The sequence below is a fragment of the Aotus nancymaae genome, unplaced genomic scaffold (genome assembly GCF_030222135.1).
Source record: "Aotus nancymaae isolate 86718 unplaced genomic scaffold, 86718_ANA_hifiasm-v0.15.2.pri h1tg000040l, whole genome shotgun sequence".
NCBI lineage: Eukaryota > Metazoa > Chordata > Mammalia > Primates > Aotidae > Aotus > Aotus nancymaae.
In genome coordinates, this window is record NW_026988454.1 from 83613238 (window position 1) to 83639457 (window position 26220).

General features: G+C 39.1%; 1 protein-coding gene across 5 annotated transcripts in view; it reads left to right on the forward strand.

The window, feature by feature from the left end:
- Positions 1–26220, forward strand: part of UBE3D (ubiquitin protein ligase E3D) — a 201833-nt gene that overhangs the window by 46658 nt on the left and 128955 nt on the right. For 3 of the 5 annotated variants that reach the window (XM_064360894.1, XM_064360895.1, XM_012468841.2), the window contains 2 exons: positions 121–229; positions 3249–3412. In XM_064360894.1, coding sequence (XP_064216964.1) covers positions 121–229; positions 3249–3412 — 273 coding nt within the window. Of the gene's footprint in view, positions 1–120; positions 230–2435; positions 2581–3248; positions 3413–26220 lie in introns of those variants that run through there. The other 2 variants (XM_012468843.2, XM_064360896.1) reach the window with 2 other exon arrangements.

The window sequence follows — 26220 nt, forward strand, 5'->3', positions numbered from 1 at the left end:
AGAAAAGTCTGGCATGCGGATGTCTCTGCCTCTTAGGTACGCTGTGGGTATTTTTTGCTTATCTTGCCAGTTAGCGTTATTATGAGACACACTTGTGAAAACTGATTTCTGTTCAAACAGGTCTCAGTTTGTCCAGAGCGTGATTGCCCAGTGTCTGGTGCAGCTCTCCTCTGCTAGAAGCACTTTTAGATTCACGATTCAAGGTCAGGACAACAAAGTGTATATCTTGGTAAGAAATTATTTTATCCAGCTTCTTGTAGCCTAGGAATCCACGGTCGCAGAATTCTTTAGTTTTTTCATTCTTTTTTCTTAATTCTCAGGTGTTGAAAATAAGGGATTAAAAGTGTTAATATCATGCTGGGCACGGTGGCTCATGCCTATAATCCTGGCACTTTTAGAGGCAAAGGCAGGTGAATCACTTGAGGTCAGGAGTTTGAGACCAGCCTGGCCAACATGGGGAAACCCCATCTTTACTAAAAATACGAAAATTAGCCTGGCGCAGAGGTGCACGCCTGTAGTACCAACTACTCAGGAAGCTGTGGCAGGAGAATCGCTTGAACCTGGGAGGTGGAGGTTGCAATGAGCCAAGATGGTGCCACTGCACTTAAGCCTGGGTGACAGAATAAGACTCCGTCTTAAAAAATGTTAATATCAGTTTAATTCATTAATCAACTCCCTTAATTTAGTAACACATGATCAAGTGCCTCTATGTCATAGGTACTAAGGATACAGAAAGAAAGAAATCCTGATTCCTGCTATTTAGAAGCTCATACCACAAAATCAGGTTTTTTCCTCTCAGTTTGTAATGGCCTTTTTTTGGTCACTATAACACTATTCTGTCTCACTTTTTTTTTTTCCTATTTAGTACTCTTATGTATGTTCTATTGCTCCTGTTTGTTTTTTGTCTTTCGAGACAAGGTCTTTCTCTGTCACACAGGCTGGAGTGCAGTGACATGATTATGGCTTACCACAGCCTTGACTTCCCAGGCTAAAGGGATCCTCCCTGCTCAGTCTCCTCCCAAATAACTGAGACTCCAGGCGTACTCCACCATTCTCAGGCAATTTTAAAAATTTTTTGTGGAGATGAAGTCTCGCTATGTTACCCAGGCTGGTCTCGAACTCCAGGGCTGAGGTAGTCCTCCCGCTTTGGCCTCCCAAACTGTTGGGATTATAGTGGGATTGCGGGCATGAGCCACCAAGCCTGGACTTCTTCTGTTGTTTTTAAATGCCTCTGATTCTGTGATATATGAAAATAAATGCCTCTGATTCTGTGATATTTGAGAATCAGTGGCAATTTTTGAGGAAGAGGCTCTGTGGCTAACAATCATCCCAGCATGTACCACTAGAATCTAATATTACACTGCCTCTATTAAAATAGTGTCCTGCAGAAACAAATTTGGGGCATTTATCTGGATAACCAAGTATCATGGCCCAAGTATCCTCTCTGCTTCTACATCTATTTTATTCAACCAGTAAACATGTATGGAGCATTTCCTATTTGAAAGACACTGTTCCAGGTGCTCAAGGGAGAATACAAATGCCTTCATGAAACTTAAAAGGTAATAGGGAAACATGGTAACAAAAAGGAGGGAAGGGCTTGAGGTTGCTGGTAGATGTGACTCTGTAGCTGGCCATCCATTATGGGGACCCCATGCTCTTCTAAATGCAGATCATTTCTATGAAAACCTAAAATATTTTCTGACTGATGTTGGTACTAAATATACCTCACAGTTATCAGATATCAGTTTTAGTTTTTCTTTTATTGTAAGTTTTCAAGTTGGAAATCAGGAGTAGGAACTTCTTAAACTTTCTAACATGTATTTAGATTTTTCTTTTTTATAAAAGTAAAATATTTTGGAAACACATTCAGGCAACATGAAGAACATAAAGAAGGTGTGTCCCTTTCCTGCCTTACTGTATCATACTACTCGGGGGGGCAATCAGTATTAACAGTCTGATATGTGTACTCCATTGTTTTTATTCTTTCCATACACAGCTATATATAGGCACACTACCAGGTGTTTGTCGATTTGTTAAAAAAAAAAAAAAACAGTATCACATGATTAGTATTTTTCTGCAACTTGCTTGCTTCACATTATATATCATGAGAATAGTTTTTATTAGTTTAAATATAGGTCTGGCTCTTTAATGACTGGTATTCTGCTGTAAGGCTAAGACCGAACTGCAATGAAAGTAATTTTTGCCTGTATATTTTAGTATTTCTTTAGAAATGTCTCTTTCTAATCTAATATAGTATTAGAATTTGTGTATTTGAAACTCAGATGATTATCATCTTCCAAAAAACTTGTACTAATTTATCTTTATAGTGGGTATTTTTGGTGAGCCACCCAGACCCCATACTGAGTTGGTGCACCCATTCCCAGCTGCTGACAGTGTTGGCTGATAATGGCTCACAGCTGCCCCCTTCTTCACAGACTTCCTCTTTAGATGACTGGTGTTGCCTTGCACAGACGTTACTTGTCTACCACAGTCCCACCTCCCTGACTCACCCCACCTTGGTCAGCCCACTGCCAGTGATTTGATCCTGGGACACAGAAAGCGAGGGACACTTGTCTCAAGGTAGAACAAACTCTGTAGGTGGGATTCATGCTGTAGAAATCCCCCATGGATCAGGCTGAAACCCGACTCCAGATAATTCTATATCCTTGACTAGCTCTTTCCCCTGCCTTATCCCATTTCCTTCACTTCCTTTCTCCTGTGAGTATTCCCTCAGTAAATTACGCACATCCAAATCCCAAAACACTCTCCCACCAGCAGTTTATGGGATGCTGACTTCAAACCCCTTTTCTGAACTGGCTGTTATCAATCCTTTTATATTTGCCAATCTGATAAGTGAAAATTGGTGGCAAAATTTTTGCATTTATTAGTTACATTAAGATTCTAATAAGTGTTTATCATTTATTTCTTCTATTAATTGTGTTCATATTCTTTGCCTGTGTTTCTCTTGGGCTATTTTACCCCCTTATTGAAGCTCTGTATATTATAGATAATAACTTTGTTATATATGTGTTATTTTCTCCAAGTCAGTTGTCTTTTTTTTTTTTTAACTTTATGTCAGTTGCTCTACCAAATGTTATATTTTGAAAGGCCTACCCAACTTTAAAATTATGTACATGATTGTCATTTATTTTTTCTGGTGTTTTCATAGCCTTTTTTTTTTGAGAGGTCGTAAGATATTGATAAGGTGACAATATTCTTATACTTGGACTTTCTTTTCACATCTTTAGCTATGGCTTTTAAATTCAGACAGTTTGCTGATTGAATCATTGAGAAATTCCAAATATATCAAAGCATTCCCCTTGTTGGAAGACACATTGAAAGCACATTCTAGTTCTGCCTGGAGTGCTGTCAAGGTCCTCTACCAGCCATGCATCAAAAGCAGGAATGAAAAGTAAGTTGTGCATTTGTTTTTTCATTCCACATTATGTTTTAGCTTCTGTTGCCATGTTGGTGTTAAGAAATTAATGAATTAAATGCCACTATACCATTCCCCTACTTGAAGCTTCTAGGAGCCATACTGCTAAATATTATATGTTTAAAATAGGTTGAATCATTACAGATGATTCATGTTAATATGCACAAAGCTTGCTTTTACCAAAAATTAGTTTTTTTTTCTTGTAATATAAACTGTCTATACATATGACTGCAGTACTAAATCACACTTCAACAGTGATGAATATTTACAAATAATTACTTTCCAGGCATCAGGATACAATAATGAACAAAACACAGGCTGTACCTCTTAGCATTGTTATTCTAATAGGGGGAAGGCAGACCATAAACAAAACAGACTCATATGTCCCTTACTATGTGTCAGGCATTCATCTAAGAACTCGTGGTTCATTTAAGCCTAACAACAACCTGTGTGGTAGATACTATTATCACCTGCATTTTAAAGATAAGCACACTAAGACACTGGTAGTAAATTACTCTAGTGAAAAATGAAGCAAGGTAAGGTAGTTGGTGAGTGGTACGATGGGTGTAGGATGTTGTCATTTTATATTGCAAAGTCAGGGAAGGTCCCTCAGATAAGGTGAAATTTAAGCAGGTAACTTGAAGGAAGTGAAGTGGTGAGCCATATCTGATGGCAGATCATTCCTTTTCGTGGTGAGCCATATATGATGGAAGATCATTCCCAGAAAAGGAAACAGCAAGTATTTTTATGGGAACAGATTCAAAGTTTGTACTTGTCCTGTACTCTGTGATGGGTTTGATCAAATTCGTCCTAAGAATGGAAGGATCTTAATCTTTTTCGGGAAAGTAAATAAGACATTGAAAAAAATTAATTGTGTTTCTTTTGCAAGTAGTACCAGTCATAAAAGATTCAAACACTAAAAACATATATAAAGTTAAATGTAAAAGTTCTCCATCATATCCCTCTCTAGAAGTAAAAAGTTTGTTGTATACTCTTCCCCTTCTTTTTCTATTCAGTTTGCACCTAAACATAATTAAAATATGCTTGATATTTTATGAAATAGAGGTACTATAAATTATTTAGCCATTTTTCTTTTAATGGATATTTGTTTTATTACCTTTTTGTCATTCTTAGTGTTGTACTCTTGTATATCTGTTTTCTGATTATAAGTTTTTTATATTAGAGGAATTTCTAGAGGGACAATTATTGAGTCAAAGAGTATGGACATTCAAAATTTTGAGAGGTAATATCAAATTGTTTTCTAAAAAGGGATCATGAATTTATACTCCCACCTGAAGTTTTTATAAATGCCCATTTTCCTACATTCTCACCCGAATTGCCATTTAGATTTTTGCCTATCTGATGTGATTCTAAAGGAAACAGATTTACTTGACACTATCCTTATATTTTATTGAGGCATGTTGAAAGGATGGGTCTTGGTTTTATGCTTTTGAGACTCTTTTAGAGGGTTTGGGTTTTTTTATTTTTTTTATTTTTGGTGCCCTTATAGTCAACAACTAAGCTGATTATATATTCTCTGTTGACGTGTGTGTGTGTGTGTGTGTGTGTGTGTGTGTGTGTACTTTTATATATTTAGGTTTATATCATGAAATTTATTAAAACCCTTTATATTCATCTTTTCTGTTTATTGAAATGTGGACTTTTGTGACAGGTATGTTGAATCTCACATTATGATTATTTAATATTCTTCTGTTTTGATACTGGTTTTCACATTATGTATTTTAAAGCTGTGTTATTAAATAAATAAAAGTTTGTGGCATGACAACTAATTGAACATATTATCAATAGGAGATTTTGCTCTTCTTCAATTTAATGCTAGTTTTTCTTTCATTCTAACTTGCTCTAATGGTTAATACTAAATATATCAACTAGCTTAGATTGAAGGATGCAAAGTATTGATCCTGGGTTTGTCTGTGAAGGTGTTGCCAAAGGAGATTAATATTTGAGTCAGTGGGCTGGGAAAGGGAGACCCACCCTTAATCTGGGTGGGCACCATCTAATCAGCTGCCAATGTGGCTGGACCATAGAGCAGGCAGAAAAACATGAAAAGACTATACTGGCTTAGCCTCCCAGACTACATCTTTTACCAGTGCTGGATGCTTCTCGCCCTCGAATATTGCACTCCAAGTTCATCATTGAGACTTGGACTGGTTTCCTTGTTCCTCAGCTTACAGATATCCTGTTGCAGAATCTTGAGATCATGTGAGTTAATACAATCTTTTATATATATATGTGTGTGTGTGTGTGTGTGTGTAGATATATGTATATATATATTTATAGATTTGTATACATGAACATTTATACATATACTTTATATATATGAAGATTTATATATATATATATATAAAGATTTAGATATATATATCTACATATATTCTATTAGTTCCATCCCTCTAGGGCACCCTGACTAATTCAGATTTTGATACCAGGAGTGGTTCTAGAGGAACAGAATATTAAGGATGGAGTTCATTTGTTGGTTTTGAGGTTTCTGGAGTTGGCTGCTTGATATGATTACACCCAAAGATGCTAAGTACTCTACTTCTGATAGCATGGAAAACACTGATAGTTCTTGGCATGGACTGTTTAGAGAGTTATGCAAAATAAATGTGTTTGACACTCCTGATTCACCACTCTTGAGAGTCAAGGAGTTTAGTGACTCTATACAGCCCTTTGACTATATGTGGAGAACTAAGGAACATAATGAAGTTGGTTGATTCCTCCTAAGTTCACTGGACAAAGTGATGAAGGAAAACAATGAACTCAGGGATTCTAACTCTCAGCTTCAAAAACAGTTACTGTGCCTCAAATCTGCTAAGATTGCTCTGAGTGAGAGTCCTATCTCCTGTAAAGAAAGAGCTGAAATTGTGGAAAATCAGACACAAGCTTTTATCATGCGAGTGGCTGACCTGCAATGAAAAATGCAGGCACAGTCTCACCAGGTGTTTACTGGTGAGGAATTCCAATTAAAGTGAGGGCATTAATTGGAAAAAAAATGGTACCCTGCAACTTGGAATGGGGATGTGTGGGAGGACTCTGATGAAGTTGAGGATACTGGGCTTGTAAACTCCAATGAACATTTTTTGCCAGAAGAAACAGCATCCCCGACCCCAGTAGTGGCAACATCCCCTCCCGGACCCATGCTGCCATCATCTTTTCTCCCTTTGTCTGAGGAGATAAATCCTGTGCTGCCTGAGGCAATAGTGATAGCCTCCCCTAAGGCAGTTGCCAGGCAAGATAGTGATGATTTTCCTCAGGAGCCACCCCCATCCTCTGTTTGCTTCTAGACCTATAACTAGACAAGTACCGATGGGCCCCTAGAAGTGAGGGTGAGAGTGTGACCCATAAGGAAGTGTGCTATGCTGGAAAAGAACTACTTGAGTTTTCTAATGTATATATACAGAAATCTGGGAAACAGGCATGGGAATGGATATTAATGGTGTGGGATAATGGTGGAAGGAACATAGAGTTGGATCAGGCTGAATTTATTGATTTGAGCCCACTAAGTAGGGACTCTGCATTTATGGTTGCAGCTTTGGAAGTTACAAAAGGTTCTAATAGTTCATTTGCTTGGTTAGCTGAAATATGGATCAAAAATGGCTCACTGTGAGTGAGCTGGAAATGCCTGATTTCCCTCGGTTTAATGTAGAGGAAAGGATCCAAAGGCTTAGGGAGATTGGGGTAGTGGAGCAAATTAGTCACTTTAGACCTACTCATCCCAGCTGGGAGGGTCCAGAAGATATACCCTTGAGCAATGCCTGGTGAAATAAGGCAGCACCTTCATCTTTGAAGAGCCCTGTAATTGCTCTTCTCTGTATGTCAGATCTAACAGTGGGAACTGTAGTCACTCAACTACAAAATTTAAATACTATGGGAATAATTGCATCCCAAGGTGGCAGGGGCCAGGTGGTGGCACTCAACTGTCAAAGGCAAGGTAGGCATAGCTACCTTGAGCAGAGGCAAAGCAGAGGCAAAGCAGCAATCAGAATAATTTGACTTGTGTAGAGCTCTGGCATTGGCTAATTAATCACGATGTTTCTAGAAGTGAAATTGAAAGGAAGCCTACTGTTTTCTTACTTAATTTGTATAAGCAGAAAACTTCCAGACTAATTTGAATTGTAAATGCAGAGAATCACAGTCCCTCAATCAATTTTCAGACTTGAGCCAGTTTACAGACCCAGAACCCCTTGAATGAAGGGGAGGCCGGGTCCCCTTGAGGAAGGACCCCACTACACTACCGACAGTTTGTGCTGTGAATCTTTCTCCCATCCTTCCCCAAGAAGACCTCCAGCCTTTTACCAGGCTAACTGTGCAATGGGGAAAGGGAAATGATCAGACATTTCAGAGACTACTGGACACTGGCTCTGAGCTGACGTTTATTCCAAGGGACTGAAAACGTCATTGTGGTCCTCCAGTTAAAATAGAGGCTTATGGAAGTAAGGTAATTGTTGGAGTTTTAACTCAGGTCTGACTTCTAGTGGGTCCATTGTGTCCCTGGACTCATCCTGTGGTAATTTCCCCAGTGCCAGAATGCATAATTGGCATAGACATACTTAACAGCTGGCAGAACCCCCACATTGGCTCCCTGACTGATAGGGTGAGGGCTATAATGGTGGGAAGGGCCAAATGGAAACCATTAGAGCTACCTCTACCTAGAGAAATAGTAAATCAAAAACAATATCGCATCCCTGAAGGACTGTGGAAATTAGTACCACCATCAAGGACTTGAGAGATATGGGGGTGATGATTCCCACCACATCCCTGTTCAGCCCTCTTATTTGGCCTTTGCAGAAGACTGATGGGTCTTGGAGAATGACAGTGGATTATCATAAGCTTAACCAAGTGGTGACTCCAGTGGCAACTGGAGTAACAGTTGTGGTTTCGTTGCTTGAGCAAATTAATACATTTCCTGATACTTGGTATGCAGACATTGATTTGGCAAATGCCTTTTTCTTCATTCCTTTCCATAAGGCCCACCAGAAGCAATTTGCCTTCAGCTGGCAAGGCCAGCAATATGTCTTTATTGTCCTACCTCAGGGGTATATCAATTCTCTGTCTTTGTGTCATAATCCTATTTGGAGAGACCCTGATTACTTTTTCCTTCCTCAAGATATCACACTGGTCTTTTACACTGATGACATGATGCTGATTGGATCCAGTGAGCAAGAAGTAGCAAACACACTAGACTTTTTGGTGAGGCATTTGCATGCCAGAGGATGGGAAATAAATCCGACTGATACTCAGGGACCTTCTACCTCTGTAAAATTTCCAGGGGTCCAGTGATGTGGGGCCTGTTGAGATATTCCTTCTAAGGTAAAGGATAAGTTGCTGCATTTGGCCCCTCCTACAACCAAGAAAGAGGCACAACGCCTAGTAGGCCTATTAGGATTTTGGAGGCAACACATTCCTCACTTGGGTGTGTTACTCTGGCCCATTTATTGAGTTATCCAAAAGGCTGCCAGTTTTGAGAGGGGTCCAGAACCGGAGAAGGCTCTGCAACAGGTCCAGGCTGCTATGCAAGCTGCTCTGCCACTCAGGCCATATGACCCAGCAAATCCAATGGTACTTGAGGTATCAGTGGCAGTTAGGGATGCTGTTGGAGCCTTTGGCAGGCCCCATAAGTGAATCACAGTGGAGGCCTCTGGGATTTTGGAGCAAGGCCCTGCTATCTTCTGCAGATAATTATTCTCTTTTTGAGAGACAGCTCTTGGCCTGTTACTGGGCTTTGGTGAAAACTGAACGATTGACTGTGGATCTTCGGTCACCATGTGACTTGAACTGCCTTCTCATGAACTGGGTGCTTTATGACCCATCTAGCTATAAAGTGGTCTTGCACAGCAGCATCCCATCATCAAATGGAAGTAGTATATGCATGACTGGGCTTGAGCAGATCCTGAAGGCACAAGTAAGTTACATGAGGAAGTGGCTCAAATGCCTATGGTTTCCACTCCTGCCACCTTGCCTTCTCTCCCCCAGCCTGCACCAATGGCCTCTTGGGGAGTTCCCGATGATTAGTTGACAGAGGAAGAGAAGACTAGGGCCTAGTTCACAAATGGTTCTGCATGATATGCAGGTACCACCTAAAAGTGGACAACTGCAGCACTATAGCCCAATTCTAGGACATCCCTGAAGGACAGCAGTGAAGGGAAATCTTCCCAGTGGGCAGAACTTTGAGCAGTACACCTTGAATGGAAGGAGAAACGGCCAGATGTGTGATTATATACTGATTCATGGGCTGTGGCCAATGGTTTGGCTGGATGGTCAAACACTTGGAAGAAGCATGATTGGAAAATTGATGACAAAGAAATTTGGAGAAGAGGTATGTGGATGGACCTCTCTGAGTGGTGAAAAACTGTGAAGATATTTGTATCCTATGTGAGAGCTCACCAGTGGGTGACTTCAGCAGAGGAGGATTTTAATAATCAAGTGAATATGACTCATTCTCAATCTCTTTCACCAGCCATCCCTGTCATCGCCCAGTGGGCCCATGAATGAAGGCAGTCAGTTTTGAGTGGGGTCCGGAACAAGAGAAGGCTCTGCCACAGGTCCTGGCTGTTATGCAAGCTGCTCTGCCACTTGGGCCATATGACTCAGCAGATCCAATGGTGCTTAAGGTGTCAGTGGCAGATGGGGATGCTGTTTGGAGCCTTTGGCAGGCCCCTATAGGTCACAACAAAGGCCTCTGGGATTTTGGAGCAAGGCTCTGCCATCTTCTGCTGATAACTACTCTCCTTTTTGAGAGACAGCTTTTGACCTGTTACTGGGCTTTAATAGAAACTGAACATTTGACTACGAGTCATCAAGTCAGCATGCGACCTGAACTTCCTATCGTGAACCAGGTGCTTTCTGACCCATCTAGCCATAAAGTGGGGCATGCACAGCAGTTTTCCATCATTAAATGGAAGTGACATATATGTGATTGGGCTTGAGTAGCTCCTGAAGGCTCAAGTAAGTTACATGATGAAGTAGCTCAAATGCCCATAGTCTCCACTCCTGCCACCCTGCCCTGTCTCCCTGGCCTGCACTGATGGCCTCATTGGGAGTTTCCTATGATCTGTTGACAGAGGAAGAGAAGACGAGGGCCTGGTTTACAGATGGCTGTGCATGATATGAAGGCACCACCCAAAAGTGGAGAACTGCAGTATTACAGCCCTTTTCTAGGACATTCCTGAAGAACAGTGGCCAAAGGAAATCTTCCCAGTGGGCAGAACTTCGAGCAGTGCACTTTTCTTGGAAAGAGAAATGGCCAGATGTGTGATTATATACTGATTTATGGGCTGTAGCCAATGGTTTGGCTAGATGGTCAGTGACTTGGAAGAAGCATGATTGGAAAATTGGTGCCAAAGAAATTTGGGGAAGAGGTACATGGATGGACCTCTCTAAGTGGTTGAAAACTGAAGATATTTGTATACCATGTGAGTGCTAACCAAAGGGTGACCTCAGCAGAGGAGGATTTTAATAATCAAGTGGATTGGATGATTCATTCTGTGAACACTACTCAGTGTCTCTCCCCAGCCACCCGTGTCATTGCCCAGTGGGGCCATGAACAAAGTGGCCATGGTGGCAGGGATGGAGGTTACGCATGGACTCAGCAACATGGACGTCCACTTACAGAGGCTGACCTGGCTATGGCCACTGCTGAATGCCCAGTCTACCAGCAGCAGAGACCAACACTGAGCCCTCAATATGGCACCATTTTTGGGGGTGATCAGCCAGCTACTTGGTGGCAGGTTGATTATGTTGAACCTACTCCATCTTGGACGGGGCAGAGGTTTGTCCTCAGTGGAATAGAAACTTTGGATATGGGTTTGCCTATCCTACACACAATGCTTCTGCAAGACTACCATCTGTGAACTCACAGAATGCCTTATCCACCATCATGGTATTCCACACAGTATTGCCTCTGACAAAGGCACTCACTTAATGGCTAAAGAAATACAGTAGTGGGCTCATGCTCATGAAATTCACTGATCTTGCTGTGTTCCCCATCATCCTGAAGCAGCTGGATTGATAGAACAGTGGAATGGCCTTTTGAAGTCACAATGCCAAGTAGGTAACAGTACTTTGCAGGGCCAGGGCAAAATTCTCTAGAAGACTGTGTATACTCTGAATGAGTGTCCAATGTATGGTACTGTTTCTCACATAGCCAAGACTCACGGGTCCAAGAATGGAGGGGTAGAAGTGGAAGTGGCACCACTTACCATCCATCGTAGTGATCCATCCACTAGCAAAATTTTTGCTTCAACATTACTTTCTACTGGCTTAGAGGTTGTAGTTCCAGAGGGAGGAAGAAGGTTGCCACCAGGAGACACAACAATGATTTCTCAAACTGTACGTTAAGTTTGCCACCTGGACACTTTGGGCTCCTACCTTTATGTCAACAGGCTAAGAAGGGAGTAACTGTGTTGGCTGGGGTGATTGAACTGGACTATCAAGACGAAATCAGTCTCCTACTCCACAACAAGGTAAGAAAGTGTATGCATGGATACAGGAGACTGCAACAGCCCAACCCAGGCAGGACTACAAATGACCCAGACCCTTCAGGAATAAAGGTTTGGATCACTCTACCTGGGGGAAAAAAAACACAACCTGCTGAGGTGCTGGCTGAAGGCGAAGGGAATGCAGGATGGATAGTAGAAGAAGGTAGTCATCAATACCAGCTATGACCAGGTGACCAGTTGCAGAAACGAGGATTGTAAGTGTCATGAGTATTTCCTTTTTCCTTTATCATGTGGCATAAGATTTATTGACTTCATATCAGCATTTAAGTATTGTTATCTTCATTAATAGAGGATTGGGGATTGGTGCATTTCCAGTTGTACAAAGGATAGTTGTATTATGTTAGGCGTAATTATGACCTTTTTATTGTCTTTATTTGAAGATTATGCATGATCTCAGGACATGTGTGTGGGGTCAAGTTGACAAGGGGTCGACTTGTGGTGCTTAATACTAAGTATAAACTTGATTGGATGTAAAGTATTGATTCTGGGTGTATCTGTGAGGATGTTGCCAAAAGAGATTAACCTTTAAGTCAGTGGGCTGGAAAAGGCAGATACACCCTTAATCTGGGTGGGCACCATCTAATCAGCTGCTAGCGTGGCCAGAATATAAAACAGGCAGAAAAACATGAAAAAGCTAAACTGGTTTAGACTTCCAGTCTCCATCTTTCTCTTGTGTTGGATGCTTCTTGCCCTCGAACATTGGACTCCCGAGTTTTTAAGTTTTTAAGCTTTGGGACTTGGACTAGCTTCCTTGCTCCTCAGCTTACAGACAGCCTATTGTTGGACCTTTTGATCACGTGAGTTAATACTCCTCAATAAACTCCCCTTTATGTTTGTATGTAGGTATGTATATGTGTGTGTGTGTGTATGTGTGTGTGTGTAATATGTCCTATTAGTTCCATCTCTCCTGATGTTAATATTGCTATATTTACTTTTTAAAAATTGTTGATTTTTTCTTTTTGTGTTTATTTTCACCTGTCTTGTGTCTTTTAATTAAGTGTATATTGCATTAAGATATACCTTATGAACTGTGTATAGCTGGATAGTTTAAAACTCCAGTAGGAGAGTCCTTCTATTTTAAAAGTGAATTTAACTAATTCACATTTGTTATGATTTTGATGTAGTTGGACATAGTTTGCTCTCTTTTAGATTGGTTGCCTTCTCTGTGTCATTTATTTCCTCTGATGATTTGGAACAAAAACATAACTTTATTTATTTCAAAATCATTATATGTGATTAACCTTAAAATTTTAATACACATTTAAATTTACTCATTTTTAACTGTCAATATTTAGATTTAATTAGTATTCGTACTCTTCACTGGAACAAGAAAAGACTTGGAGATTCATATTTGTCTTCTTGCTCCCTCCCTAACCTCCTCCCTTCCCTATGTTGAGATTCTTTGTGATTCTGATGACGTGATGGTTATGTTTCTTCTTAAAGAAGTATTAAGCCAAATTAAGCTGAAGCTCTCTTCAATTTGTCTACTCTCAGGCATCATGACCATGAATGTTTTGTATCTTTATTATAAATACTTCCTTAAAAAAATATGGTATTGCTTGATATGTTGTCTTTTTGTCATTTTTTTCACTCAGTATTCTTTTTTGATTTTTTAACTTGATGAAGTATACTTTTTAATAGTTTTTTAACTTTAGACTTTAGTCAATTCATGAATATCTGAAAATGTATTATGCCTATTCTGTTGCTCTAAAAACCTTTAAGATTTTCTTTTTATCCTTGGCTTTCTAAGGTTTTATACAGATGTGTTTAAAGGTGAGCGTTCACTCAAAATTTTCTCTTATGTCATAATCTCTTTTTACAGATACAGTATTCACTCAATCTCCATGAGAATAATATTTTTACTTAAAGCCTTGTATTTTCTCTATTAACATTTTCCTTGGATGTTGGCTTTTCTGTTTCTGAAAACAAAGGTTGAGTTTGGTACCACTCTTTTATGGTGGTGCTTTTCCCAAATGTTTGATTATTTTGCTAGAATTCCTGCCCTAAAATGTAAACCCCATGTGAACCGGGGCCGTCTCTGTCTTGCTCAACTAGACGAGTACTTATAAAAGTACCCAACCTATACAATTAATGTTTCTGTAGTGGTGCATGGTTTTCTGCTTATCTTTGTCATATTTGATAATCATTGTTTATCTGTTGGTAACTGTAGGTTCTTGTTACCGTAGCCTGCCTGTATGGATTAGTGAAAGAGAACTCAAAGGATATATTAGCATGGATGTACCAGTTTGTCTTTTGACAACTTTTTAGTATTAATTAAAAGGAAGTGGTTATTTAGATGATTTTTGTATTCATTATATGTAGAATCTTTACCTTTCCTTTCTTGAAGAGTATTTTAAGTATTTGATGCACCTGCCTCATTACTTCACTTATTCTTAAGAGATTCCTCTGACACTGGAAATATTGTGACCATAGTCATGTGTTCTCTTATATTTGGTTAGTAGATTTTTTTAAACTCCAGATGTCTTAGGGACAAGTTGACATCTAATAAATTAGTTTGGTTACTTTAGTTTGCCTGTTGCATATAACTACTTTTGTTGTATTTTTCTCCTACTATTGTTTGACTCTCTGTTCCCAAGTAGAAAGAGAAGTAGGTAAACATGCTGTGAGTTACTTACTTTGTCATTTAAGGACGTTAGTGTCTTTCTTTTTGGGCGTGACTGAACAAGCTGTAGACTTCCTGGCATATTTTTGGCACATGGGGTGGTGTATTAACTATTTTAGTCCAATTGGCTAGAACTTTTATCTAGTGGAAGTGTGGATTGCCAGATGGTAGTCTAAAAGAGGAAAATAGCAAATGTAACTATGGTTTTGTTTTCTTGAGCATACACAAAAGTGGCATGTAATATTTTTAGAGTGTTCCTTCTTTCTAGCAATAGACATTCATCTCTCTCAACACTTTGAAGTGTATTGCTTTCCATCCTCCTCCCCTCCTGCCCACTCCAACCAGTTTCACATCTTGGTGAGCACCAGTGGTTTTTTTACTGCTCCACATTTTGTATTGGGGAAATAATTTATTTTATATATCACATTTTTTAGTTTGTGTATCAACATTTAGATGTTAAATATTAACTTTTTGGCTTTAGACTCTATATTAACTTCCATAGTTTAAGTCTGCCAATTCATCAGTTCACCTGTGGCCTCATATGCTCTAGACTGGGAGTAATTTAGCCTTGCAGGAAACATTTGGCAACGTCTGGAGACATTTTTAGTTGTCACCACTTGGAGAGCTACTGGTGTCTAGTAAATAGGGATGCTCTTAAGCATCCTACAGTACACAGGAGAACCCCCGCAACAAAGGATTTTTCAACCCAAATGCCAGAAGTGCCAAATTTGAGAAACCCTAATCAAGACATCTGAAATCAAACTGTGTCTGCCTCTTCCTTCTGTGTGTTACATAGCCCACAATTTTCTTGAAATTGCATTTAGGCCAGCAAATAAGAAAATCTTACTATCACATAAGCCAAAAGTTCTTTTTTCTTTAATTTTTTACTCTTTTTGAGACAGGTTCTCACTCTGGTGATCACTCAGGCTGGAGTGTAGCGTAGTGAAATCTTGGCTCACTGCAGCCTCAACCTTCTGAGCTCAAGCGATCCTCCCACCTCAGCCTTCCAAATAGCTGGGATTATAGGCGCTCACCATCACACCCGGCTACTTTTTGTATATTTTATAGAGATGGTGTTTTGCCGTGTTGCCCAGATTTGTCTCAAACTGCTGGGCTCAAGTGATTCACCCACCTCAACCTCCCAAAATGTTGGGATTATAGTCATGAGCCATTGCACCCAGTGAGCCAAAATTTCTGTTAAATATAATCCTCATTAACTATATTAGGATAAACAGAATAAGTGACAAAACATAAATGTTTATGTCACAACTCTCTTTTTATATAAGGGAAATCGAAAGAATAGACTTGTTTTTATTAAACGTTTGTGAGGAATTTCATAGTTACCAAGCTCCTTGTATTTGTATTTTTAGGACAAAAAGACTTAAGAGAATGTAATTATCAAGAGTAAAGAAGTGTTTTTTATTTAAGCTGAAATTGAATTCTCTACACTTTATAAGTTACAATCCTAGTATTGGTATTGGTACTGGTTCTTCGCATGTTTTTCAAAGAATAAAGTATCTAACTTAGGAATGTGAAAATTTGAGCTGGGAAGAACAATTCTACATTCAACTATTATTATTAGCATTTTCTCACAAAATATATTGAAGGAAAACGATGATGAAATGTTATATTTATCCCTAGCTTTAGTAGAATATAGAGACTAAATTGTATAAACTAATTTGGTTTCTTTTGCTACATATTGCTAAATATTGCCTCCAAAATAGATGCTGTTTTAGTTTAAGATAGTTTAAAAACTGGGTTTTTTCCAATGAAATAAAAACACATATAACCACACCCATATATATTTCAGACTCCTAGAATAGTATTAGTAGTTGTCTTTACTTGTAAAGTAGTGTTTTCTTATTTTTTTCTTTATTTCAGCAAGAAAATTGAAACTTTACTTAATTTTTAAAATTGTGTTTAAAAACACATAACACAAAATTTACTATTTTAACCATTTTTAAGTGTACATTTCAGTAGTGTTAAATATATTCTATTGTTGTGAAACAGATCTCCAGAACATTTTTATCTTGCAAACTCCATACTCATTAAACCACAGCCCTCTCTCCCACTCACCCCAGCCTCCGGTAACCGCCATTCTACTTTCTACTTCTATGAATTTAACTATATTATATAGTTGACTAGAGCTGCCATAACAAAATACCACAGACTATGCCTTAAACAGCAGACATTGATTTTTTTCTGAAGGCTAAAAGTCTAATTTTAGAGGCTGAAAGTCCAAGATCAAGGGTTGGTTTCTGGTGAGGCTTGTAAATGGCTGCCTTCTCTCTGTGTCCTCGCATGGCTTTCCCTCTTGCACATGTCAAAGGAGAGAGAGATCTCCTGTGTCTCTTCTTCTTCTGGTAAGAACAGCAGCCCTGTCAAATTCGGGACCTCGTTTAATCTTAATGACCTTTTGTCTCCAAATACAGGGACATTGGAGTCCTGTTTCCAATACAGGGACATCAGGGTTCTATCTCCAAATACAGAGATATTTGGGTTAGGGCCTCAACTTACTAATTTGAAGGGATGTGATTCAGTCCATAACATTGACTGCTTTTTGTTTGTTTGTTTTTGAGCCAGAGTCTCACTCTGTCACCCAGGCTAGAGTGCAGTGACACTATCTTGGCTCATTGCAACCTCTGCCTCCCAGGTTCAAGCAATTCTCCTGCCTCAGCCTCCCAAGTAGCTGGGATTACAGGCATAAGCCATCATACTTGGCTAATTTTTGTATTTTTAGTAGAGAAGGGGTTTCACCATATTGGCCAGGCTGGTCTCGAACTCTTGGCCTCAAGTGATCCACTCACCTTGGCCTCCCAATGTCCTGGGATTACAGCTGTAAGCCACCATGCCCAGCCAACATTGACTACTTTTTGATATCTTGTGTAAGTAGAATCTTAGTGTTTGTCTTCTTGTGACTAGCTTATTTCATTTAGCGTGATGTCCGCAAGTTTCATTCACATAATAGTATGTGACAGGATTTCCATCCTTTTCAAGGCTGAATACCATTGCATGGTATGTATATATCACATTTTGTTTATCCTTTCATCTGTCAATGGACATTTGGGTTGCTTCTACCTCTTGGCTATTTTGCATAGCACTGCTGTGAACATTGGTGTACAAATACCTCTTTGAAGCCCTCTTTGCAGTTCTTTTCTTTTTTTTCTTTTAATTAAAAAAAAAAAAAAAAAAAAACCAGAGACAGCATCTTACTTTGTTGCCCAGGCTTGTCTTGAACCCCTGGTCTCAAGTGATCCTCCAGCCTCAGCCTTCCAAAGTGCTGAGACTGCATGCATGAGCCAACATGCTGTCTCAATTCTTTTGGATATATATCTAGAAGCGGGTTTGCTGGATTATATGATAGTTCTATTTTTAATTATTTGAGGAACCTGCATACTGTGTTTTGTAGCAGTCGAAGCATTTTACAATTCTATCAAAAGTACACAAGCAGCCCTATTTCTCTACATCCTTCCTAGCGCTTGCTATTCTGGTTTTTTGTTGTTGTTGTTGTTAATAGTAGCCATCTAATGGATATGAGGTGATATCATTGTGGTTTAATTTGCGTTTTTCTGATGATTAGTGATACTGAGCATCCTTTCATATTTGTTGGTTATTTGTATAATATCTTTAGAGAAATGTCTGTTTAAGTCTTTTGCCCCTTTTAATCAAGTCATTTTAATTTGTTGTTAAGTTGCATGAATGCTTTATATTCTGGATATTAATCCCTCATCAGATATATGATTTGCAAATAAGTTCTCTCATTCTGGAGGTTGCCTTTTCACTTTGCCCATTGTGTCTTTTGATGCACAAAGGTTTTTAAGTGTGAGATAGTCCCATTTGTGTATTTTGGCTTTTGTTGCCTGTGCTTTTAGTGTCATTTCCAAGATGTCATTGCCAAACTCTGCTTAATTCTGATATTCTGCACCTGATGTGGCAGAGACTATAATTGCCTGAAATAACTTTGGAAATAAAATTAGGTTGTCTTGAGAATATTTAGAGAAAATTGTCTTTTTGGTTCATTAAAAGCAAAACAAACAAAGGTTAATTATGCTGATTTTGTATCCAGCAGAGTATCTAAGACTATTACTTAATAGTTATGAACTGCTAAAACACTTTGTGTTAACTTATTTGAATAGTGCGAATATGATGCTAGAATAAATGAATGAATGAATTGACAAGTGTCACCAAACCCTAAAGAGTGCGTTATTAAACAATCTCAAGTAAGTGTTTATCCCACTTAGGAGTCACAAGGTGACATTGTCAGTGCATCCTAATTGGGTACATTGACTTTGCAGCATAGGATAAACTTAAAATGCATGTTTAAGTCTTACATTTTACAATTGAGAAATCTGAAGATCAAAAAGAGAAATAACTTCAGGCAGTCAGTATGTTACTGACAAAACTAGAATTAGGGTTGGGTTGTCCTGATTTCAAATTCAGTGCTTTTCATTGTATCATGTAGTCTCTCACCATAAAATATTAGGACATCTGAAAAGGCCACTATGAATTTTTTCCTCAAGAGAAACTCTCCTGGTAGTTTAGAATGTGTCGGACTTTTGATTACTCCCCAAAATATACTGTGTACTATACTATATTCAGCGAAATTTATGTCTCTTAATCTGTAACATCAATAGCAGAAACTTCTGATTTGCAGTATGTTCATATCTGATGTTAGATCAGAAGTTATTGGTTACAAATGTGATTTTCTTTAGACGTCCAATGCCTTAGCTCCTTAGAATAGGAGTCTATTGAATGGAAATTAGTCTAAAGATACAGAGAAGTAGTTAGGTGCTTATGAAAAAATATAAATGCATCATTTGAAATCACTTTTCACATATTTGTCTGTTGTTACGTTATCACCAAAATGTATACATCAAGGGACCACTCATTAAGCAGATTAAGCACGTATTTTTTTCATTTGTAAATGGCAAATGTCTCCTTTAAAATTGTAAGTACAGTCATAAACTGCACAGTGACATTGCAATGACAGACTGCATGTGTGGCATTGGTCCCATAAGATTGTAATACTCTATCTTTCCTGTACCTTTTCTGTGTTTAGATATGTTTAGATACATAAATAATTACTATCGTTTTAGTGTTGCTTGCAGTATTCAGTACAGTAATGTGCACTGCGGGTCTGTAGACTAGGAATAATAGACGATATCACTTAGGTTTGTTTGAGTATACTCCATTATGTTCACACAAAGACGAAATTGCCTAATAATGCATTTCTCAGGACACATCCATGTTGTTAAGTGACACATGACTGTACAATGGCCTAAACTAAAACTTATTTTATTTGCAATTCCTTTACTATCCTTGATTCCATTAGTAATCATAAAAGAAGAGACAGAAAATAAGACATAATAAAAGTGAGCTTTTTTTCCTAGAAATTCCAGGTTTCCTATGAAAAGCAGTTATTATCTTGAGATTGCTTCTTTGAGGAGAATATGATTTCCTTTTTCCGGTGAAAGAATATGAAACAAGTATACTCATGACCTGTGAGAATAAAAAGGGCTTAGGGACGTGGACTGGGTAGAGGATGGAAGGGGAATCTGTATATAAAATTGTTTTTCTCTGTTCTGTGTTTTCTAATTGTATATGAGATAGTTTATGAGTCAGACCTGAAGTAGTTATCTTAACCTTTCTTATGAGAAAGGATTTTTTCTTTTTTCTCTTTTTTATTACCTCCAGCTATACTTGGTACTGTATTAATAAGTGATTTCAAAGAAGGAGAACAAAGATTTTGCCAAAAAGGAACTTATGGTCAAGTCAAGGCAACGATAAATATAGCCCCAAAATTTATTCAAAAGACCAAAATCAATATAAATGCTAATATCTTAGTCTCTTGTTCTGTTATAACGAAATATCTGAGACTAGGTAATTTATAAACAACAGAAATGTATTAATCCGAATTCTGGAGGCTGGGGAGTCTCAGATCAAAGTGCCAGCAGGTCCAGTGTCTGGTGAGGGCCCCGTCTCTGCTTCCAAGATGGTGCCTTGTTGCTATATCCTTACATGATGGAAGGGATACAAGGGCAAAAGGGCCCAGCTAGCCCCTGCAAACTCTTTTAAAAGGTGCTAATCTCATCTCCCTGAGGGCAGACCCATCCTGGTCTAATACTGTTGCATTGGGAATTAAGTTTCAAAATGACTTTTGGAGAGGGCACAAACATTCAGACCACAGCAGCTACGGAACAAGTTTTCAGGAAGAATAGTATTCATTCGCTGTAATAGAAAAAAAGGCAGGAAGTACTGTCCCCCATCCACTTCTACTCCAGGAAAAACTGAAAAGAGCTGGGGAGGGAAAGCATACACATGTTCATATGGTAGAATCTAGCTAATAGGAGAGTATGTGGCTCCCAGAGGACTTGGGAGGGTGGGGTGGAGGGTCAGCCACCTACTCTAGAGATACTCACATTTATCTCTTTCAAATATTAGTCCATATTCAAGGGGGATTTTTGGAAGAAAGGATTCCACAGCTGAAAGAAAATTAAGAACCACTGTGATATGAGGTAATATTAAAGAATCTGTGATGTGTGTTTCACCAGATTGTGCTTGAATCCAGTGGGTTATGGCAAAATTATGACTTAGAAAACAACTACACTGAAGTCCTAATTGTCAGAATGATCGTCTTTTCATTTGAGAGAAATCTGCCTACCAGACACTCTTCCAGAGCTGCTAATTTTTGAATGTGATAGCTCTTCAGTTACTCAGATAACCTGCTGCTCTCTCCAGGCCAAACATCCTCAGATGGGGTGGCTTCAAGCTTCCCTTTCCTTTCACAATCTCTTTTTCCTTCTCGTCCTTCCTCTCTCCTAATACCATCTTATTGCCTGTAAGAAGATGTTACCCAGCATCTTGTCAATTTTGTGTAGTAAGAGGTGAAATGGAGAGAAGCTAAAGCTAAGGATACACCCTACAAGGCTGCTGTAGGAAATTTAGATGTAAAGGGAGAAGGCATCTTCAATGAAACTAGACAAAAAGAAGCTGAATTTTAAGACTCCATAGAATTTGGGCAGTTACTAGAAAAGTGTTCAACTTCAGGAATTAGAGAAGGTCATTGATTCATTTGTTCAGCAAATACTTATTAAATGTATACTCTTGTGCTAGGTATTAGGAATTTAGTATTGAACTAAAAGAGACCTTGTTCCTTGAATCACAGACTTATTACAGTCTAGCAGGAAAAATAAATAAATGCAAAATTGCAAACTGATCAGTGCTATGATGAAGAGATAAATGGTGCTATGAGAGCAAATCAGAGAGAGACCAACTGGGTCAGGATAGGAGTCCATGAAGAATTGATGCTTGGGCTGGGCGCAGTGGCTCACACCCAGCACTTTGGGAGGCCAAGGTGGGCAGATCACCTGAGGTTGGGATTTCGAGACCAGCCCAACCAACATGGAGAAACCCCTGTCTCTACTAAAAATACAGAATTAGCCAGGTGTGGTGACACATGCCTGTAGTTCCATCTACTTGGGAGGCTGAGGCAGGAGAATCGCTTGAACCCGGGAGGCGGAGGTTGTGGTGAGCCAACCATTGCACTCCAGCCTGGGCAACAAGAGCGAGACTGCGTCTCAAAAAAAAAGAAAGAACTGATGCTTGACTGCTGCCTGAAAGATGAGAAGGAGTTTACTGTGTGAAGAGCTTCTAGACAAGGGGTGGGAGGCAGCACAGTGACAGGAAGGTCAAGATGACTGCAATGGAGAGCAGGAGAGAGCAGCAGGCATAGGGTAGGCAAGAGACAAATCATCTCAGGGTCCCAAAGGGACTTGAAAGAATTTGGTCTTTATCCTAAGAACAATAAGAACTGATTGAACATTTTATCTGGAGAGAAGGAAAAGGTGGTTTAATTTAAGCTTCAGAAAGATTATTCTGGCAGCCATATAGAGAACAGTTGGATTTGGGTAGATCAGATAGGAAGCTATTGCAGTAGCTTAAGAGACATTATTATAGTTTGGACCTGGGTGATGGTAGCTGTGATAGATTTGAGAGATACTTAGTAAGTAAAATTGCAGTACTTGGTGATTGATTGGATTTGGGGAACGGGCCACTATATACTGGGATAGATAACACTGGAAGAAGATAAAGTGTTGGGAGAAGATAATTGGTTCAGTTTTGTACATGTTGAGTTTGAGGTACATTTGACTTTTTCAAGAGGGAATAGCAAACAGAATGTTAATATATACACCTGGGGTTCAAATGAAAGGTTGGGGGTGGATCTGTAAATTTGTGAGCCATCTGCATATTGGTCATAATTGAAGCCAAAGACATGGGTAAGACTATTTAGGAAAAGAGAAGACAGAGCAGTGAAGAACTCCCACATTTATAGGCTAAAGGAGGGTGAGTCTGGAAAGGAGATGGAGTGGTGAGACAGAAGGAAAACAACTGTTGCTTTTTAGAAGCTAAAGAAGGAAACTGCTTTAAGAAGGAGAAAGTGGTCAAATGCTGCTGAGAGAGAGGTCAGGTAAGATGTTGAATGTAAAACATGTGTTGGATGTAGATTACAAAGGTTATTAATGACTTTAGCAGGAATTATCTTGTAGGGTTCCTGGGATGGGAGCTGGGTTGGAATGGGTGAACAATGAGTGAGAGGTGATATGAGAGACAGTAAGTGGGTACAACTGTTTCAAGAAGTTTGACTGTGAAGATCAGAAGAGAGAGGAAGGGGATGGGAAGCTACTTAAGGTAGGCAGGTGGGGTTAGAGTCACTTTAGTCTATTTAAAAGCCAGCAGGGGACCGGGCACAGTGGCTCATGCCTATAATCCCAGCACTTTGGGAGGCCGGGGTGGGTGGATCACTTGAGGTCAGGAGTTCAAGACCAGCCTGGCCAACGTGGTGAAACCCTGTCTCTACTAAAAATACAAAAATTAGCTGGGTGTACATTTCTAGTCCCAGCTACTTGGGAGGCTGAGACAGAACTGCCTGAACCCGACAGGCGAGGCTGCCATGAACTGAGATTGTGCCACTGCACTCCAACCTGGATGACAGAATGAGACTCTGTCTCGGAAAATAAAAATGCCAACAGGGAAGGTCCCTGTTGAGAAGAGGTTGATTACACATGAGAAAGAAGGAATGACTGATAAGGCAGGATTCCAGGACAAGATGGAAAGGTCTGGTATCTCAAGTTCTGGTGGAACAACCAGCCTCAGGAGCAGGATAGCTCCCCTTTTGTAACAGGATAGAAAGAGATCAGTATTAGAGTGGATGGAATAGATTTGCATATTGGGTTTTGAGAAGATGAAATACTTGTCCTCTGATGGCTTCTGTTTTATTTGTAAGATAGGAGTCAAGGGGGAGGAGGCACAAGAGGGAAAAGGGATGAGGGTTTTGAAGAGTTGCAGGTTTGAGGAGAATGGAAAAGATTTAAAATGATCATTTGGAGAGGAAAAGAGTGAGATGACCAGAGATGTGTGGAATTGGTAGGCATTGTTCATTGCCCATTTGAGGTTCATGATCACAAAACCATAGTGATATTAACCTTTCTTATGCTGTGACTTTTTCCAGCTTATCTTCTACTAAGTGCTAGCACAGAGAAACAGACAGTTGAGTTCATCAGGGTTAAAGTTTGATTATCCCCATGCAAAGAGTACTGTGTAACTCCTGCATTAAATATTATTATAGTGATGAACTATAGATTCTATATGGCCTGTTTTAATGACTTAAGAGTTGGAAAGAAGCTGTAGCTTTTAATCACTTATCGAAACTTAGATCTGGTAGAAGAGAAAGCTTTTAATTATATAGATGAAGCTTCTTCCAATTTTTTTTTTTAAATACCAAAGATTATTGATGGGAAATGATCCCCTTAAAATATATTAAGAAAAACTCTAATCCTTTAATGGAGTTTTAGCACTCATTCAGGCACATGCCCTGAGTTAAATTTCCTTCAAGATTTTCCTTATGAGTTTTGTAATCTCATTTTGTAAGGAAATCTATTGGCCTAATGTGAGATAACAAGTATAAAGAAAAAGGTGCGTAATCTTTAGTGTCTGCCAGAATTTTAGTTTGATGTTTGTCATGTAAAGCAACTGCAATGTTCCTGGTTGGTTCTGCTTTTATTTTAGACTTTGGGGTTGAAAAATGATCTTTGAATCCTAAAGTCAGCTGGAGTAGAGGGAAGAAATCAGTTTCTTTCATTATCACTTGGGGACTTTTTATCCCAATGGCTGTAAGAGCCCTCCAGGTGCATGCACCTCTATTGCAAAGCAAAATAAAAGGAACATTTCATTATTGGAGTTCCCGCTGTTAAGTCTAGCTGCTACTGTAACATCCACTGTGGGAGGAACTGCTTGTCTCAGGGACCTAGGCAAGGCTTCAGGCCAAAGGCCTCTAGCAAAAGCGCCATCCTCCGTGGGACACCCTCTGCCTCACTGCATAGTATCAACTGCCAGAACCTTACTCTTGTGATTTTCTCTCCATATCAGAGAAAACTGTCTCCCTTATTTAAAAAAAAATAATCATTCCTAATTCCCCCAGTAAATAAATGGTGAAGGCATTCTCCTTGTAAAATAATTTCAAATCACAGGGTCAAGTTCAAATCCCTAGACTACCATTTCTAATTTCACTTCCATCTGTGTAACCACTGTAACGAGGTCGCTGTGTATCTTGCCAGACCTTTTACCTAAACGTATGCATATGTTTATGCCCCTAGAAGTATATACAAAAGCGATTGTGTTTTCCTTTTTCTTTTTTTAACATAAATAATATCTTATACCATAGTGTCCTTTTGCAATTTATTTTTCACACAACATTATGTCTTCTCAGTTCATATAGATGTATCTCATTCTTTAAACCTATATTCCTTAAGTATTTTACGATTTATTTAGTCATTCTATTAAAATTATTTTTAATTTTTATTTAATACAATTCTGCAATGAAGACTTTTGCACATGCCTTCTTGTGCACCTCTGCAACAATTTCTTTTTTTTTATTTCAATTAACTTTTTGAAGAGTGTTTACTCTAGATAGGGGTTATTTTGCTGGAGAATACTTTTTTTTTAATACTTTAAGTTCTGGGTTACATGTGTAGCTCGTGCAGGATTATTTCATAGGTATACACATGCCATGGTGGTTTTCTGCATCCACCCCCCAGTCATCTACATTAGGTATTTCTCCTAATGTTATCCTTCCCCAATCCCCCCACCCCCTGCTATTCCTCCCCTATCCCCTCTGCTCCCCAACAGGCCCTGGTGTATGATATTCCCCTCCCTGTGTCCATGTATTCACATTGTTCAACACCCACTTATTAGTGAGAACATGCAGTGTTTGATTTTCTGTTCTTATGTCAGTTTGCTGAGAATGATGGTTTCCAGCTTCATCCATGTCCCTGTACAGGGCATGAACTCATCCTTTTTTATGGCTGCATTGTATTCCATGGTGTCTATATGCCACATTTTCTTTATCCAGTCTATCCTTGATGGGCATTTGGGTTGGTTCCAGGTCTTTGCTATTGTAAATGGTGCTGCAGTGAACATACGTGTGCATGTTTCTTTATAATAGAACAATTTATAATCTCTTGGGGATATACTCAGTAATGGGATTGCTGGGTAAAATGGTATTTCTATTTCTAGATCCATGAGGAATCACCACATTGTTTTCCACAATGGTTACACTAATTTACACTCCCACCAACAGTGTAAAA